Consider the following 20300-nt stretch of genomic DNA (forward strand, 5'->3'; position numbering starts at 1 on the left):
TGTCTCAGTTTAATGCGTTTGTGTATTTTTCCGAGAAAACGAAACGATAATTAGTGAGATTCCCTCACAGGAACTCCGTCCCTTGGTGTTTCTCCGAATGTTTTCCCTCAGCTTCAGTATAACAGAAAGATACATGTTTTATACTGACAATTAAAAAAAAAAACTACTTTTTATTTCACTTTTATTTAACCAGGAAAAAGCTCATTGAGATTAATCCGTTTTTCCAGAGTGACCTGGCCAAGATGAGCAGCACTGTTGAAAAAAAAAAGCTTCTACAACATAAATCATTAAACAATCACATGTGATCGTATATGTGAATGATGCACATATAAAAAAATAATGCAAAGAGATGGATATAAAATAGTATTAAATGGCTGCATGAATCTGATAAGTTAGCAGGTATACACTGTTAATCGTGCAAATTCATGCACATGGAAAATATGACGATAGCAGCTTTGAATTTTGTATCCCTGCATGAGAACACGTGTGGGGGGAGGATGAATATGCGCGCTCATGTCCGGGGTAAACTTGCACGGTCGGCCAAGAGTGGAGATGCACAAATATCAAAGAAAATGTGGTGGAGGTTGAAATGCGGTGTCGTCTTTTTTTTTTTTTTTCCTCCATTCTCCACCGCGACGTATTAGGCGAGTCAGCGACACGACTGACCAGGGGAGGAAAATAGTGCACTATTTTACCATGATCAGATGGTGTTGCCAAGGCAGCGCTCTGCTGCGGCGACCGCCGTTCATCTCTCCGGACGCAGCTAACATGCAAGTTACATTAGGGCGACAATAAATACAAGTTACTGTTTGGGATCTTGAAGAAAAAAAAAAAAAACAGCTGTTGTCAGATGGCCGAAGCCAAAGAAAAGCCATGCGGGGGAAGTTCGCCCAGAGGCCTCTGGCTTTGGGTAATCGCTGGAGTCTTGAATTTGGAGTTTTAGCTGGCCTTGCTGTTTGCAGCCTGGAACTAAATATCCAGGGCAAATGGGTACACAGTTTCTCACGGATTCTAAATTCACTGCAAGTGGTATAAATATGTACAAATGTTGACACGTGTAAGTAAGCGCACAGTGATATCTGTTATTTATTGCACTTTTGAAGCTGTTTCCAACACGTCTTTTGTTCTTTTGTCTGCTTGGATGGAACGAAGCTTACAAAAAGATGTTGCCGTCCATGTGTTTGAGGTTAATCACGGTTTCTATCGATCCCTTGTATTGAACCTACACGTTACATGTAGGTTTAAGAAGGAGAATTATATCATCCATTCAGTCATTCATTTATTATGTATACCGCTTTTCCTGCTTTCAGGGTAGCGGAGGGGCTGCAGTCTATCCCTGTTGCCACCGGGCAAGAGGACGAGATTCACCCTGCATCCAACACAGCGCCGCTTATAGATATACATGAATTCATCCTGCCATTCAAGGGCGTCAGGCTAAGCATTAGCATTGCCGTGTCTGCTGACAGAAAACACATTGGAGACGGCGACACATGCGCATGAGCGTGAACGCAAGTTTTCTCATGCAGCTGCTGTAGTGATTGGATGAGGAAGCAGAGGCTGTCAAATGTCAGGGAACACATGTACACACACACACACACGAGAGGGAACGCTGGAATGTGAAAACTGTTGAGCTAATGGCGCACATAACATGAATCTGCGGCTCACGGAGCTGTCACTGATACGACGCCGGCATGGTTAATGAACGGGTCCGCGCGTTCACAGTCACAGCACGCAGTCGGGTCGTGCAATTCTAGAAGTGTGTGTACAATAAGTGTGTTTGCTGAGCCTTCGTGTGCCCCGCATGTGTAACGGTAACCGCCTCCCCTCCCCCAATCCTGCATGTAAGGCCGGGCGCATTGTGGCTAAATCGGACAAATTACCGTCGAAACGGAGAAAATGACCCTAATCAGCGGCTAAGTAACGGGAGAAAAGTGGTTTGGAAATTAAATCTGCATTAGTCTAAATGCACGCCAAAGCAAATGTCTGGTGGGGATCCAAACGGCTCCGTCTGGGCATGCACTTTGCACCGACGCTGCAAGGACAATTACATGTATTAGGCGAAACAATAAAACACACCCGATATTTTGCTCTGCACATTTGTATGAATGGGGGCTTTCGGGAGTACAGCTTACCTCTCTCGGGGTAATAAGACGTAGCATTTTGGCATAATATTATTTTATCCTGTGGCACATGAGTGCAAGATCCCGTGCCATTCCCACCATTAAGGGTCAGCTAATCCCTTTATCCTGATAATTGTGTCACTGTGGACGGCTGCATTACTGAGCTGTGAGAACTGGGGAGTCGAATGTCTCTGTGATATTTGACTCTTCAAGTGATACTTCGGCGTCTCTGAGGAGATAATGAATTCCACATGTGGTCGCTCGGGGAAGCGAGACAGAAATAAGAAAAAAAAAAAAAAAGAAACGGGAAAAAAAAAAAAAAAAGCTGCGGAAGAGACAATGGATCGGGGTAATTCCCAGAAGGGCTGATTCATCTCTGGTGCAGCTGTGGAAGAAACTAGTAAGATGTGCAACGAGAAGCCGGGCGCTGCGCCACATGGCTGTGTTGACATTGGTTCTCACCAGTGGCCGGTGGGCGGGATGAAGTATATGCAGCAGTGAACCCGGGAATCCGGGATCCTCTTCTTTCTGTCGATGTTGATCTCCTCCTGCAGGTAAGCCTCGTACTGGTCATTGATGAACTTCATGATGGGCTGCCAACTGACAAGAAGGGGGCAAACAAGAGAACAACAAGCTAATTTCCCATTTGCTTAAAACCTCCTCCCGAGTCTCTCCTTTTGCAGGTTTCCAAGAGACGTGGCTTCATCTACTGCAGTCGGCGTTCGAGGACGTTATTTCATTTACCATATTTTGGGGACCATAAGGCGCACCGCGTCATAAGGCGCATGGTAAAATAAACGGTGTATAAAGCAGAACAAAACAGTCATTTGAGTCGAATTTTATTCACCTCATACATTCGTTCAATAGCCCACTGTTCAATTTTGTCTTTTTTGGCACTCTCACTTTGTTCCCTCGGAAACTCTGTTCGGTCTACTTTACTTGGCACAGTCCATCTGCTTGCTTCCTCCATTTCCCTGCCATTGATTCATTAATTTTGAATTATTTTGCGGCTGCTCTATTCCCATGATCTACTGCATGACCGATAATCGTGAGGTGCCATTTTTGGGGGTCCTCATACATACAAATGTACAGTACTATTATATATTAACACCGGTATTCCAAAAAGTGGCGGAGGTAAGCGTACTATGTACCGTTCTCTGATTGGTTCATCGTTGCCAGCAATAGCAGACACCTAAAGTTTGTGTGAGGTTGGAACAACGTCGTATTCCGGCACGACATAATTAGTTATCCTACCTTATTTGGCGTTGCAACCCATATTCAACCAAGGACTGACTTTAATACGACGGTCTGACAATCAATCAAGCGGAGTCACATAACCTCAGCTGCAATGATTTCACATAATTTCGCAAAATATATGAGATAGATGGATGGATGGATGGATGGATGGATGGATGGATGGATGGATGGATGGATGGATGGATGGATGGATGGATGGATGGATGGATGGATGGATGGATAGATAGATAGATAGATAGATAGATAGATAGATAGATAGATAGATAGATAGATAGATAGATAGATAGATAGATAGATAGATAGATAGATAGATAGATAGATAGATAGATAGATAGATAGATAGATAGATAGGATAGATAGATCATCGTCTTACCAGTTTTCATTGTTGATCTGATCCCCAAAGCCAGGGGTGTCGATGACCGTCAGCTTCATCCTCACACCTTTCTCCTCAATATCTGAACAGAAAAATGTTGTTTTATAGACATTTCATTCGAGGTCACAAACAAATTGAAACATTTTAACGGGACCTGTTTATATATTCGGTGACCAAAGAGGTGACTGACCGTGACTGATGGACTTGATCTCGATGGTCTTGGGGATCCTTTCCTCCGAGTTGGGCTGGACGGACTTGCGGCTAACCTTGGATTTGAACAGGGTGTTCATCAGCGTGGACTTCCCCAAGCCACTTTGCCCTGGTCGGGTGGGCGGGGGAAGAACAAACGCAAAACCGTGACTTTCAGGGAAGACGGGAATCATACTCACAATTAATTGCACATGACATCAGCCTGAATATATGGAATTGTAGCCCGAGTGCAAGTTTGACACACGTGTGAACATTACTGGAGCGTAGCATGACAGCTGCGGGGTCTGATGAGCAAGCTGTGGAGCCCAGGACAGATGTATTCCGTGGACCGACCACACACACACACACACACACAACACGCACACTCATTTGTGCAGGCATATAATGGGGACATTGACTGATATAATTCCCCTGCCCCTTCACCAGAACAGGAACCCAATTCTAACCATAACCTTTAAAAACTCTCGATCTCCAGAGTCTCAAGAAGGGTCTCGAAAGTAAGTTCAACCCACTCCCAAATGAAAATTGAGCACAGACGAACCGAACTGAACTGATTATGATAAATGAGGAATGATTTTGAAACCTCCAGCCAGTTGGAGATATTTTAACCCTTTAACCCCTAGAATGTTGACTGTTTTTTGAGGTTCTAAACACCTATTTTTAGCTTAATTGCGAAATAATTATGCATCCGTCCTTCCAACCATCTTTCAACGCTTATCCGGGGTCAGGTCTCGGGAGCAGACCCCCCCCCGCGCCCCACTTCTCACAGGGGGTGGATCCCGAGGCATTCCCAGGCCATGGTTCCCCCCAACGTGCCCTTGGTCTTCCCCGGGGCCTCCACCGGTGGGACCTGCCCCGAAAAACCTCACGGGTGGGGCTTCCTGGGAGGTATCCCGGCCCCCCTCGACCCTGAGCCCCTCCAGGAAGGCTGAGCTTCTTGCCTCTGACGCTCATGAGGAAACTCATTTCTGCGGCGGGCGCCCGCAATCCCTTTCTTTCAATCGCCACCCGCAGCTCCGGACCACGAAAGCAGTTAATTTTGGCTAAACTTTCCCTCGCAGGTCGGCTATGCTTTTGTCATCCGACACTCGCAAAAGGGGAATGGACGCAACACACACACACACACACACATCGGCATTTGCAAATGTTTCGTTCCCACCATCTGTTTACAGCCCTTGTGGGTATCCACTGTGGCATGTGGAGTGTTGCCAAGGCGCCAGACCCCCTGTGACACCCCAGGCAGCATTTCCACCCCCCACCTTCCACATACACACACACACACACACATACTTTCATACACATTTTTTGCAGTGATATTATTCACATGCGTTCACCCAAGCACACAATTACATTTTTAACTCGCACACGCACACAACTACAATAACAACCACGGTCGAATTCTGTGCTCGGTGGGGGGTGAAAAGGTCATGCTGGGCGAGCGGAGATTAGGCAAATACATCTCAGAGAGGAGGCCGCAGAGAGCAGAGCCACGACAGCCGTCTCGGTGACCTTTCACACCCTCACAGGGAATTCTTGACCTTTGCTGTGTTTAAGTGCTACATTCTTTCATCCTGTTCTCCAAACTGTTATTTTAGTTTTTTTATGACCTGATTCAGGGCGGACGCAGCGCAAGGCTGGATGCCTCTATATATATATGACGTTTGAATGAAAGGGTGAATGATTGTATGTTTCTATTTGACGTGCGAATGAGTGAGTGATTGGTTGAATGTCTGTATGCGGGGTGATTAATGATTAATTAATCCGTTTCCTAGATGATTGATGAATGAATGAATGAACAAGGCCTCCAGCAAAGCTCAGTTTCGACTGAAAGTAATACCTCACCACAGATCAACAGCTAAACTAGTGTGTTTGAGAAACGTAACAGATTTTTTTTTTTAAATTAATTCATTTATTTATTTGATAGGGACAGTGCACATTAATGAACATCCATTCAGGCACATCTAATAGACGTAAATATGCCAGATTATAGCAAAAATGCTAATTTACATCTGCAGTCCCTAGAGGCAGATAACTGAAAGACACATCGAGACATAAGGAAGAGCAAAAGGCTCCCTAAAGGCAAGTGGGAGACGATTCCAGATCTTACTTGCCTTTACAGAAAGAGCTAAGAGATAATTAAAACATCAGTCATACCAAAAAAAAAAAAAAAAATTTTTTATTTCTACTGGATTTTATCAGCCGTAGACTGGGGCTACTGGCAGGTCAGTTTTTGGCCTTGCAGTGAGAAATGCGACTCCACCAAGCTATCTCTGCCACATTCGCCCGCTAAAAACATGATAGGCAGCCATGTTTGTTGTCCGCAAATGCATTAAAAGCATATCAAAGTCGTACACAACCGCAGAGAAACACATCGGAGAAAACTGTTTTAGTTTTTCAGGAAATACAAAAAAATCTTAAGGCAATCATGGCTCTGTTAAATTTGAAATGGTCAGAATGAAATCTTTTAATCATTTTGGTCCTCGGGATCTGTTCGAGCTGATCGAGCGTCAGGATATCTCCCGGGTCCTGCCGTGGCGTTGGCCTGTTTGCGCAAAACGGCGCCCCGATTCCGCAGTAACTAGGAACACGCCGCCGTAAGCTAAACATAAACACAGATGTTTGCAGCTAGAGCGGAGCTGAGGTTTTCCAAGACATTATTGCAGAGTAAAACAATCTCAGTGTGAGGTAAAACACATTTCAACATTCCCCCTCTATAAATAAGTTTCTATTTTACGCAAGCCTGCATGTCGAACCGTATGTGCGCGCAACTTAGTGTACACGACCTGATGGTAACGTCTAATTCGTGGTGCGCTGCCCCGCTCTTAGGAGGTTTCGAGCGCTCCCCGAGGAGAGCTTGCCTCGGTGTGTCGCAGTAATGGCCATCATTTTGCCACTTTTACCGACAGACTTTTCTATCTTTTCGGAGAGCGTGCACCGAGAGACGGGTTTGCTCATCATGCATTTATGGATAAGCTTTTGTTGCGCCGCGTCTACGTGTGGGTGCAAACATGGCGAGATCGTAAATGTAATATGAATAAAGAGGAAATAAATCTGAGGGAGAAGTGCACGATATGCATTTCGTGTCCTGCTGCAGTGAGAAGAAATGAGCAGAATCATACACTGTTACTGATTTAGACGTTGCGCACCATTCGTTCATTCATTCATTATCTACCCGGATCAGTGGACAGTTGATCACAGGGCCACATACAACCATTCACCCTGTCATCGCATGTTATATAGAGACATCCAACCATTCACTCTGTCATTCACACGGCATATATAACACGGAAGACAACCATTCACCCGTCTGACATGTCATATAGAGACATACAACAATTCACTCGCTCATTCACATGTCTGGGTAATTTAGGGTCTCCACAACTGCTGTATGTTTTTGGACTGTGGGAGGAAACCAGTAATCCTGAAGGAAACCCATGCAGATAAAGGAATAACATAAAACGCCATACAGAAATTCTTGTTGAAATCTTCTTGTTGTGGCAACTGGACTTGAATTTCATCACTCGAAGACATTTCAAAAGATCGTGGATATACATTTTATTCTTTCAAGTGAAGAAATTCAAGTCCAGTTGCCACAACCAGAGGATTTAGACAAGAATTCACCTGGATGACTGAGGACCTCCACAGACATGTTGCTCCTCCACAGAAATTGAATTGCACACCTTCTTGCTGTGAGAAGGAGGCGCCGAGCACTGCGCCCCCGCGTTGCCCCGTTGCACACCAACTCGCATAATGAAACCCGTCTGGTCTGTTTGTTGCTGATTCCAGTGCGGAATTGATGACGGTTAATTCAAAACATGTTCTGCAGGAAGTTGCAGCTTCATGTCTCGCATCTGTTCTAGATTTTAAAGATAAATCTGGGTCCAAAAATAGAATGAAGATCTCTAAAATATAAAACTGAATTATCAACAGAGGTGTGATAGTAAACTGCCTATCTGATGTTTAAAATATACATTTTATTCTTTTCATCATCTCTATATGAGCAAAGGGCTAGCAATATAAGCTAAAGCTTCAGCTGTCACCTTTTCAGTCAAGGCTAGTTTGGGTATTTTTTATATACATTTATTTATATATATATATATATTTTTTATGAATTGAATTAAAATAAAATTTTCTTTATGTTAAAATCTTATGTGTATATGTTGTTGTTTATTTCTATCCGTATTTAGCGCAACTGAAAAGACCAAAATAAACCCATTAAACAAATAAATCTAATAGGCTCTTGAGTCATTTGGAAGGACGGATGAGCCAATCGAGACCTTTTCTCGTGCACTGCTGAGTCATCACTTATTTATGTCTTGGAGGTAAAACTAAAACTAAAGCGAAACAAAGATCAACACGTGTTTTGAAAAAAACCCGATTAAATCATGGTTAAGTTCAGACATGCACTGAAGCAGATAAAGACATGTTTTGATTTCATTCCAAGCTACAAGACTTTCACACAAACATGACTTTTTACTTCCTGCTTCGGCATCGGAGGTAAAGAAACGTGTGCGAGCAGCTTGGAGCAGAGCTTCGAATGGAGTTATTTGTTTGCAGACGACACTGTGATGAGCTGCAAGAGCAGGCAGAGGAAAATCTACAGAGGTGGAGGTACGATCCTGGGAAGCAGAACTTTGGTTGTAACAAAATGGAAAGTATGTGCGTGAATGAGAGGAACCTAAATGGAACGGGGAAGCTACTGGGAGTGGAGATGAGGAAGTTTCGAGAATTTAAGTACTGAGGTTCAACAGCGTAAAAAAGAATATCAGCTGGAACGAAAGGAAACATTTTGAAGGCAGTGGTGAAACCAGAAATGTTGTCTAGTTCATACACAATGGCATTGATGAAAAGGGGGAACGGCAGAAACGAAGATGTTGAGGTTCTCTTTGTGTGCGAAGAGGATGGATCGGATAAGGAATGAGTCCATCACACAAAATGTGTTGGATGTTCACAATCCCTCCTCTGTAAAGTCGGAGGGAGATGCCTTGGACGTGCTCTCAATAGAAAGGGTTTACAGGAAAGGGTTTAGAGGATGCAGAGACTAAGAGTTTAATGGAGGCAGATGATTGGCTGTGGCGACGCCTGAAGGGAGCAGCCCCAAGAAAAAGAAGGACTTCTTGTGTTGGCGCTGAGTTGCTTATTCCTTTCAGTGGCAGTTATATTTTTGTTAGTTTTTCTCAACATCAAATGGCAGGTACATGAACACTATATGATGAGATGACATGGAAGTAAGTAAATAAGTAGGAAATAGTAAAAGAAATAGCGGGGGGGATTATAAATATCCACTCCACATAGGTTCTGTGGAAGGATATGATGCATATATCTCGTGCCAGTCCAAAACTCCTTCACTACAACCTTGCATTAGTAGACATGCACATTGTTTAATAAAAATAGGCTTCTGAAGTCTTAATGAATATGTAATTTGCTCCATCTGGTATATTTCCCAAACTTTTTGGATCCACATATTATATGTAGTGGGAACTAGTTTTAACCATCTAATAGTTATGCACTTTAATGCTGCTTTGAGCAATATGTTTAGGAGGTATTTTTCATTCTTTCTGTCTATTCCCAGTGGGATTGCTCCTAATAATGCTGTTTGTGGAATGTCCCGTTTGAAAACCGCTTTAAGAGCATCAAAGGCCTCTTTCCAAAATAGACTTAGTTTAGGACAAAACCAGAATATCTGTGTGTGGTTGGCAGTATCTTAGGTATTCTTCAGTGGCAGTTATGATGCGTTTCAGACTCACCTACAACCATGATGTTGAGTTCAAAACCCTGTTTCATTGCCTTCCTCCTCATCTGCTCCAGGATGGCGTCGATGCCGACGTAGCTGAAGTCGCTGCCATGGTGCTTCTCCCCTTTGCTCTGTGGATGGGGGTGGTGAGGCTTGGCGTGTTCAGACATGTTGCTGTGGCTCAGATTGACCTCTGACCCTGAGGGATGAGAGACATACATTCATAAAAATTGTGCCATCGCCTCGGTAAAACAGCTTATTATCAAAAACTGATGGTATTAATATGGAACCCTATCGTGCTTTGCATGAACACACATGCATTTCCTGCGTGAAACAGGATGCAGGTTCATAAACAGATGACTTTCAGGCAAGCCTGCGGTGCACAAAACCCCAGCCTGCGTCCCCCGAGGGGCCACGTATGTTTGCAACATGAATTGCAACATGAATTCTTCCAGAGTTGTATTTAGCCAAGATGCATTGAGTCATCTTAAAAGCTAAACAACAAACAAGCCGACGAGACGTGCAAATAAATACGGACCTTTGTTGTGAAAAATAGAAAATACACATTTTTAATCACGGGTCTCAAACTGACATTGGAACGAGGAGCCACATGTTCAAAAGGAATCGCCAGACTTTGAACGACAAATCCCGGCTTACCTCAGCTGGAGGAAGATCGAGTTGCCAGAAGACGAGGGCTGAGCGCCAAGGCGCTGTTACGACACGCAAACTGCAAACACTCGACCGCCGTGCCGGTATGTTCTCGCGTCGGTGCCAACACTTCTACTTATGTGGGAGGGGGCAACGCTTCCTGAAAGAGGCGCGTGGCGGCGTCTGACTGAGGTTCACATGCGACGAGCTGAAAACCGCTGAAACATACACCTGACGCTGGGTAGACGAAACAACGCGGCAGGTGTGCGAACAGATGCTCCTCGTTTCCACCCTTTTGTTTAACAAATAACACCGACGCTGACATCGATGACGTCGCAGAACACAGAACCTTTTGTCCACCTGGTTCTCCTGTCTGTCACGACTTGGCAACAGTCGAATGATTGAGGCTCGTTCTGATATCTCGCCGGGGTAGAACAAATACATGCTAATTCGGTTATTATCTAGCGCCGCTTATCCCGGGGTGGCGGGCGGGCTGGATCCATTCCCAGCTGGCATCGGGCGAGGGTTGGACGACGCCCAGTGACCAGTTAATCTCGGGGCCACACACGGAGGCACAACGATTCCCCATCGCGATCGCATCTATGGAGGATTTAGGGCTCTTTAATAAACCTTCTGCGTGTTTTGCCACTGTGGCAGAACGCCGCCACCATCAAGGGAGAACATGCAAACCGCCAGAGTCGGACCTAGAACCTTAGCATCATTGTGTTTCTCTTGCTCCTTTGGAATTGGCCTCCTGTAGGGATTTGCTTTCATTGATAATCTTAATCTGGGGCGGCTGGGGTTCAGTTGGCAAAGCGGGGCGTCCCTCCAATCTGACTCCCTGCCGTGATGTTAAATGACGTAATGGTTAAATTATGGTGCAATGGCTTTAGAGGATCCTCAGTATCAGATATTATTGTTTTGGGGCATGTGTGAGTGTTGGGTTACATCACTTGTGGGGGAAAAAGCTGTTCTGGTGTCTGCTAGCGCTCGTCCAACCATCTGTACCTCGTCGAAGAGAGAATAGGTTGCGTTAGGCCGGGTTAGACGGGTCTGCGGTGATATTTACTGCCCGTTTCCTGACTCTGAAGGCCTTTAAATCCTCAAAAAGCATTTGTCCTTAAATGGACAATATAAAAAGTCTAAACACATGAAAAAAAAAAAGTCTGTCGGTTCGCAGGATATGTTACGGGAGGCCCCGGCAGCCTTACGGTGAGCGCAGCGAAGCTTGTCTCCGGGCAGACGAGCGCAGGACCAGCCTCCGACTGCGTCGTTAAACGTAATGAAACAGCAATGAGCAAAGCCACCGATTTGGGGAGAAGGGAACTAAACATTTAAAACACCAGAGGGTATTTCTGGGTCGGGATGTTTGCGCAGGTTCGACAGGAGAAGGCTGTTTTCACGTTCGCTCCACTGAACACCCTTTAGGTTTCTTCCAAGAACGACAAAAAAACCCTGCAATTTGGGACCGCGTGGAAGAGCAAACCACACCTTCGGCCGCGTCCGCGCCGTCTATCAATCTGTCCGTCCTCCAACAACTCCCAGACAGTCTCAGAGATTTACAGATGAGCAGCGCTGGCAATACCGCACGCGGCTTGGCCGGAACCCCCTGAAATACAGGGATAAAGCTCCTGGGAAAACGGGGTTGGGTGGCGGTGGTGGCGGTGGGGTGGACCGTCTTTGTTTCCAAGGCTGCACGGTCGATGTGCAAATTTATCGATCTTGCGCGGCCAAATCTGCAAATCGCCTTTTCCTCGGGGTTTAAAGGCAACCCCGAGCTTCGCTAAAGCCGTTTGATCCAAAGCTGGAACACGAACCCTCCGTGAATAATGCATCCCAGGAGAAAGTTGTGTCCCCAAATAACCCAGGTTGGAAATGCAGAACCCTGGACGTGACACAATAAGTTATTTTCGAAGGCCGTGAGCAGTGGAAATGATGCATCGTGTCAGGAGGGGTTGTCTGGCCAACCTTCTACTGAACTCCGCAGGGCCAAGGCGGAACGTATATTAGCTCTAATGGCGTTCCGGAGGCCTGCTGCCAAACTCCCTCTGGGGCAATGCAAACATGTCCACCGGGGGGCTGCAACCCCTGCATTGTTTTCTCTCTAAGAATAGACAAAACAGTAACACTCTGGCAGACACACACACACACACACACACACACACAGGCTGCAAGAGGACACATGCAAGCCTGACCACCAGCCTGCTGCTGCTTGACTATTTACTTTAGGAACCTCCAATTCTATCTCTGCTTTCTATAATTCTTTCCTTTTCAGGGGTTAGCCTAAGCTGGCCATTAAAAGCCCTGACCAACTGCTATTTTTCCTCCTTTTCTTTTTTTTTTTTTTTTTTTTAGAATCATTTCTGCATCTCTTGAGCCAAAGTGACAGGACTGCCCGTCTCTTCGTGAGTCAGACCCGAATTGGAGCGTGATTGCGTTCCGCGAAGACGGCGCTAACAACATTTACCATGGAAACAATTTCTGAATGAGTAACCTCTCTGGAAATGACAGTTTGACTCAGCCCAACGGACAAGGCCATCGCATCTCCAACGGTTCACTCAACAAAAAAAAAAAAAAAAGTGAGACAGCTGCAATTATTGCATTTGAATAGAACAATGTGTCAGGGATATCTGCGGACCCAAAACACTTGGACATGCTTGTGTTGTAGTTGGCCGAGGCCGGAAAAAAAAAAAAATACAGGCCGCGAGCAGCGAGCCAAGGTAGTACAAAGGTCACGCAAATGAAAAATGAAGCGAGCTGCGCTGTGCGGAGGTTTTTGGGCAGGTGCATTAGTGTGAAAGCTGACTGAAATATTTGAGCGGCTTAACAGCCCACCGTGTAAACACCCTCGGAAAAAGATTAAAACATGCCAAAATCGGTTCCTCAAAACACATCTATCATTTTTTTCTTCTTTCACTCGCTGCCTCATGACATTAACCGACTTTTACAGCTTTGTGCAGTGGAAGGAGACGAGTTCCGGCTTTTTTTTTTTTTCCTGCATGAGTGGCCGGATCCCATCAAAGAGATAACTCGAGTCCTACGCCTCCTAATGAGGGCACTAAAGGGAAGGCTTCAGGTTTCATGATCGGCATTTACATGGAGACCCATGCATTTCTGTGTGTGTGTGTGTGTGTGTGTGTGTGTGTGGGCTCGCACAGCACTTTTCCTTTTTTTAAGACACTGCTCGGAGGACCTTGCGTTTCTTAAGAGCCTCCGTGTGACTCACGCAGCCTTGAAAAAAAATGATATTTTTATGCTTTTGGTTTCATCCGCACTCTGATAAGACGTTCAGTTTCCTGTTTCCCATCAACAAAAATCACTAAAAGTTCAAACACGTGTTTTTTTTTTCCGAAACCAATGTGTTTTAAGAGCGGTTTAAAAGGGTCAGGCTGCCCAAAGGGACAATAACGACGAATTAATCACAATGACAACCGCGCATTCCAATGCATACATGTACATTAAAACACACACACACACACACACACACACACACACACAAATGCAACAGTTTGAATATCTAAGCACACTGCACTGGATTCTCGGAAACCAAAAATCCCCAAAACTCGATTGTCCCCAAAGTTGTTACTGGAAAATTAGCTGCTAGGATTCCATCACCCCCTTGACCCCTTTATCTGAACCCTGGGTCGTGGGTTGGGGGCTGGAACCCATCCCGGCTGTCATTGGCCGGGAGGCTGGGTTCACCCTGGATCGATCACTTGTAGAGACATACAACTCTTCATTAGTTCCTTCTCATGCCTTGGCAATTTAGGGTCCTCCAATGAATGTACTGTGTATTTTGGACTCTGAGGAAACCCATGCAGACACGGATAAAACATGCATTCCTTGTCGGAATTGAAAAAGGCACCTTTTTTAGTGCGAGGTGGAGGTGCTTCCGAGACGCCCCCGACCCGAAGCCTTAAACGTCGTTTGACGCAGAAGCAGCTCACTCTCCGTCCCCCAACCCGGTTGGACTTAAGTAGGAATGAAGTAGTGCTCTTGCTGTTTTCTTTTAAATGCACTCAAACCTCCTGGTGTCTCCTCGTTGGCCCTGTCTCCCTTTCTAAATAAGCTCTCCAGCAGCATTTGTTTGCCGGCCATTTTAGCGAGGGTTAGCTTGCTCACTAGCTTACCTAAAAAAAACATTTAGACTAAGTCAAGTGCAGGAATGAGGCGCAGGCGGAAACTACAATTTTTCAAAATAAATACCTGGAATACTGATGAAAATAAAATATTTAATTTTAAACAACTTTATGCTGGTTGGTGAACTCAGGAAAATGAGCCTCCTATTGAACAAAAGGCATTTCGCTCTTTTGCCGGGGCAGATAATCACCTCCCAGCTTCACATCCCCTCGTAACTCAACACCGTATTCAAGGCCTTCATTCAAATCCCATCAGCAAACAACATCAAACATTGAGTCTAATATTTACACAGCGGTTATAGGCTCATGACTGACTTCAACACCAGGCCCTCATTCTTTTTTTTGCTATTCTTTATTTGGTTCACATGTGCAATTTAAAAAAAAAAAAAAGAAAAAAGAAATTGTACTGAACCAGGGTAAGTACATTTTGAACTACTGTTGGGATTTGGAGATGTTCCCTGGTAAAACTCCAAATGGTCAGATGGTTGCCCAGGGAAAGAACAGAAATATGATTGAAACTTTGTGTACTAAAGCCTATTAGTACGGGGGAAGTGATTGGGAAGAAGATGATGGATGCTGCTGATCAGAGTTCGGCTGCCTGAGCAACGCCAGAAAACAACCAAATAAATTACGCTGAATGTCAAAGAGCTAAATTGGCAGAAGAAGTGCACGGGTTCGCACAACTGCAGCGTGCGAGCCACATGCGGAAGACAGGACGGGGAGAGGGGCGGGGGGCCATTGTGAAGCACGTCAACCAGAGCCAAACCCAGGCAGCCATTCTGCACGGTTCTGGCTTCTTATTGGGATCTGCGTAAAACATCGGTAAATACGCTTTGAGCCAAATGGTATTGGCGCCAGAGGCGAAAAATGTTTTCACTTGGACTTGATTTGAATTTAGGTATCGATGTTTGCCGGTAGTTAGCGAAGGAAGAAGGTCCCTGGTTAAATTCTGATTGGAGGCCTTTCTGTGTGACATTGCAATGAGCAAATGAATGGTTGAATGTCTCTGTATTTGGCTTTTTAGCGACCGATCCAGAAAGATCCCTGGCTCCCACCCAGTGACAGCTGGGATAGCGCACCCCCAACAACCCTGAATGAATGTTTTCCCATTTTATGTCAGCAGAAGGTAGTACAAGTGCACTTTGCTGCATAGGGACACATCAGATTACCAAAGCTGGAATTTAAATGGACATTCCAAAGTTGTTAAAGGTCTTACAATTACATTTCAAAACATTGCGACTAAATTATATTTAAATATTCACCCCGTGGCTTAGCCCAAAAAAAAACAAAAAAAAAAAAAAAAAAACATCTGACTTTGAGTACTAGCGGAATTTTCATCTTCTCAAATGTTTATTTTTTTTTCTCCCCCAATCACGTGGGTCCCGGGTGACATTTCACCAAAAGAGTGGATTTGAAATAAATGGCGATCTGGACCATTCCCCGTTTCAGAGATGAGTAGCAGATGTTTCTTAATGGAGTAACTTATTTCCGAGGAATGCAATTAATCTGAAGTAGTAATGTCTTCTTGTGACACAAGGTACTTAAGAGCTCTTCCTCTTGTCTCCAGCGTGATCGGGCAAATGTTCAAAAGCTCCCCTCCCTCCTCTCCCCCCCCCACTGGGAAAGATGATCTCCTCTGTTCTTCAAATCACACGGTCACTCAAAACATTGTCCGCATTATGACATGCGTTTTTCTCAAAACACGACCGCTGTGAAGGGAAACCCCTGGATTTCTTCCCCCGCTCCATTGGCTCCATTTATCCCCTCCTGTACCCCCCCCTTCCTGGAAGTGCGTGAACTTGTCATCCCCCCTCCCCTCCAACCCACCCGTTTTTTGGCTTTTCTCTTTCTCCTAAAAAACTCAGTTGACATTTTCACTGGGCGTTCGGTGATTCCTTCTTCAGAAAGGAAAAAGGTCGTTAAGTTTTATACCTACCGCCATCTGGAGGAGATAGATGTGTGTGTGTGTGTGTGTGACGCTCTGGTGTGTGTCGGACGAATAGGGGATTGAATCTGCTCAATTTAGTTTTGTACACAAACAACGCTCGAGCAGCACGGCGAGGGCTAACAACGCTCCCAAAGAAAATATGTCGAGTCATCTCAGGACACGAGCGCCTTTGAAAAAATATATAAATTCTTATTCAAAGAGATCTTTTAAAACCTTTCGTTTCCTTTTTTTTTTGTTTTTTAACCATGAATACTTTCAGTCCCGATTGTGAGGAGCACAAAACTGCACATAGCTTAAGTCCCTTGAATGCGTTCATTGTAATCCCTTTCATTTGGTTTAAAATCTGTACACGTTGAAATGATAAACACTGACAAATGATATTCTCATCTTTCAAAGGACGGCCAGCTGGAAAACGGCTCCTTTGTTAGTTTCGTGCCGTAATGCTTTTACCGTCAACACAAAACATTAATCATTGAAAGACGGAATCACTGGATGTTCTTTCAGTGCAGAGATTAGGAATTGCCGGTAAGGAGTAACCGGTTGGTGAACATTCATTCGTTCTTTCATTCATTCATTCATTACACGGTGGCACGTCACTGCAAGAAGGTCCGCGGTTCAATTCCCACACGGGGTCAACATTTCTGTGTGGAGTCTGCGTGTTCCTGGGGTCTCCACCTTCCTCCCAGTCCAAAACCATGAAGGTTCATTGAAATTGCTCAGATATGTGAATGAGAGGGTGAATGGTTGTATGTCTACATTGGATATGTGAATAACTGGGTGAATGTTGTCTCTTAATAGTGAGTCAATGACAGAGTGAATGGTTGCATGTCTACATGTGAATGAGAGGGGGAAAAAAGCTTTACGTCTCTATATGGCCTGTGAATGAGAGGGTGAATGTTGTCTCCTTATGGTGTATCAATGACAGAGTGGATGGTTGTATGTATCTACAGGACATGTAAATGAAAGAATAAATGGTTGAAAAACCCGATGAGCAGTGTGTCAATTACAGAGTGAATGGTTGCATGTCTATATGGCGTGAGTGAGAGGGTGAATGGTTTCATGTCCCCAAACCATGTGTGAATGAGAGGGTGAAATATTTAATGTCTCATATGTGTCCGATCCGGTGCGGAATAAGCTGTATAGATTATGAATGAATGAATGAATGAATGAATGAATGATCAGTGCTCAAATTCCACCAAGTCTCTCTGCTGTCAGTCAGTATCAGGCTTAAAGTCTGACTTCCGTATAAACAGCTCGGATGAAGGCCAAGAAATGTGGAAACCCAACCCTGGAGCCCAGGCAACAACTTAGAAACTGAAAAGGTCAGTATTACGTCTGTCTTTACAGTTACAAATTTATGCCAGGTTCGTCCGACTTCAAGGCATCCACTGTTTTAAAAGTCACCCCTGGCGACGGGTGTCACGTTGCTCTTTGTTCCCTGGGACAGTGAAACGGGAGGGGAGCTCCTCACCGGGCTGTCATTTAAATCCACCGGGGGGAAAATCTGTCTCACTTGCGCCCCAAGCCTCCACGTTCCTCCGTCTCAGAAGTTGCGGTCGTTGCGATACGCTGACACGCACTGATATCGACTTTGCAGAAAAGTCGTAGTGAAATAGCACAGGCTCGATTTATCCATGAGCAAAGCAGATGGCGCTGATCCGTGTTGGAAAAACACAGAAACGGTGTTGCTGCACTGACAGTGACCCGAAAACAAAACAGCACAAAACACCAGAGAGAGAGAAGACAGGAAGACAGAGGGATCCCAGGGGTCACTGCAGAGGAGGAGAGGGGGGCGACCAGGTCGCTGTGCCGAAAAAGGGGCTCCAGAGTTAGCTCGAGTCGAACCCGAGAAAACCAAATATGAGATTCAAGCCAGGAAATCCGTTTTCGAGACCAGGATTTTTGACCTCAAAAGTTCCACACCGCAGCTGTCGCCATTTAGGCCCAGACTACGAGTGTGTGGGTCTCCTCTGCAGAAGCATATCCGCGTTCGTTGGCTGATTGAACAGGACAAGGGGACCATGAGACTCGACACACATGGATACAATTATCCCCCGAAAGGACTATGAAGACACACTTGTGTGGGAAAGAATATTTTCAGACTCACGGCCCGGTTGTTTTACCGTAAAACATGTAAAAGGGCCTCTCCTCCTCGAAGATTTTGGGGTAAATTCTGCAAAAAGCACGGGGCCAGGACTGTCGTGGACTGCCCTGACCCACCTAGAAACTCGTTTTGTACAATCCAATTCCCCCTCTCAGAAACCGAATCTCAGAGTCGACCTGCAGCCTCACGCTCGACGTGTTATTAGCATCTAAGAGTCGTGCGTTGCTGTGGCGATGAAGCTAGTGATTTAGCATTGAGCTAATCCGGAGGCATGTTGGCTACTGTGAGGTAAACCATCCGAGCCGAATGCTTTGAATGCACTCTTTAGCAACTATGGTGTTGTGCACCCGCTAGCCTTTAGCTTTTCTGGAATATATTTGACGATAATTCCATATTAGCATCGAGCTGCGGCTCGATGAACAACGGTCTCTTTTCTGTGTTGTGGCGAGGAGGACCTGGCCGGTGTTCCTGGGTGCAGCATCTAACAAAGCAGCCATTCAAAACCAACCTTGCGCAAAAAGAAATTGGCTAAAAGTAAAAACATGTGACGCGACGGAATAACATGAAAGACTCTTCCTGGATGTCTTTTGCCGTTCCTTTCCATCTCAAGTGAAGAAACCAAAAGGAAAAAAACAACCCCCCAGAAAAAAAAAAACGATTTCTCCGACTCGTCCGGCGAGTTTCTCGCCAGGTGTTCGATCCGCATCGGACGGCGAGGCCCGGAGGGGAACTCTCTGGAGACCAGAAACTTTTAAGAGCACGAGGGTCTGTCCCGATTGGTCAGCACTCGTCCCATTATAGTGGATTGATTATCCATGCATGGTCAGGAGCTGAGGGCACAATGGCAAGGAAAGGGAGGAAAATAAAAAAAAGAGGGGGAGGGAAGAGGAGGGTGTGTGAGGAGGGGGGTTGGAGTGGCAGCGCAGATCCCCCCAAACTCTGAGACAATTGGAACGAAGAGGAAAAACAAGTGAAAGGGCTTTTCCAGCGTGCTCCTGCCAAAACTTCATTGCCCGTGCAGCACACGAGGCACCTGGCAAAGTAACTGACACCCAAAAAACCACGGGGGAAAACATCTCCCTCCCCCTGTCAATCCCTTCCCCTCCCCCTTCTGAAACTTCTTCTCCTTTTTTTTTTTTTTTTTTTTTTTTTTACAGCTGACATTTCAAAACGAAAACACAACACAAGGGAAAAGTTGAAAAAAAAAAATAAAAAATCGACAACTCACCAGCCTCTCTCTGCTCTTCTTCTAACTTCTTCTTCTCCTTCCTCTCCCACTCTCTTCCCCCCTCAATCACAGCTCCAGCTGGTGAGGCTGGATCGCCGCTGCCTTGGCCACGCCCCCCCCACCGCCGCTGTCATGTGACCACCAACCCCCGAGTGGCCCAGGGAAGCATTCGGGCCACACCCCTCATTCAGAGAAAGTAAATGGAGAGTTCTGGATTTTAAGCTGCTATCTCATTGCTGCGTGGGAGGAGTGTGTGTGTGTGTGTGTGTTGAGGGGGGTCGGTTGTGTGTTAGTGTTTGTGCGCGAGTGGGTGAAGAAGACAATATTTCAGCAGAAAGCAGCTGTCTGCAGAGGCAACGTGAGTGGTTGAAAATGTAAATCACTTCCTGTTCTGTGCTTTCCCCGTTCACCCACAACCATTCTACCGAAAAGAGAACTATGCGACAATATAAACGAAGGGTTTTTTCAGACCAGCCAATCGACGACAGGTATCACTTTGAGTGACGCGTTGCCTCTTCCTCTCTGCGGCAGACTGCAGC

The 20300-nt window shown here is 45.4% G+C and overlaps 1 protein-coding gene across 3 annotated transcripts in view; it reads right to left on the reverse strand.

Moving 5' to 3' along the window:
- Positions 1-20300, reverse strand: part of septin9b (septin 9b) — a 69218-nt gene that overhangs the window by 7689 nt on the left and 41229 nt on the right. For all 3 annotated transcript variants that reach the window (XM_086157142.1, XM_086157141.1, XM_086157140.1), the window contains exons 3-6: positions 9708-9893; positions 3941-4069; positions 3751-3832; positions 2583-2720 (exon numbers count right to left, since the gene is read on the reverse strand). In XM_086157142.1, coding sequence (XP_086013268.1) covers positions 2583-2720; positions 3751-3832; positions 3941-4069; positions 9708-9893 — 535 coding nt within the window. The remainder of the gene's footprint in view (positions 1-2582; positions 2721-3750; positions 3833-3940; positions 4070-9707; positions 9894-20300) is intronic.

The sequence above is a fragment of the Fistularia commersonii genome, chromosome 12 (assembly GCF_037954325.1).
Source record: "Fistularia commersonii isolate RoL2024-O1a breed Wild chromosome 12, RoL_Fcom_v1.0, whole genome shotgun sequence".
NCBI lineage: Eukaryota > Metazoa > Chordata > Actinopteri > Syngnathiformes > Fistulariidae > Fistularia > Fistularia commersonii.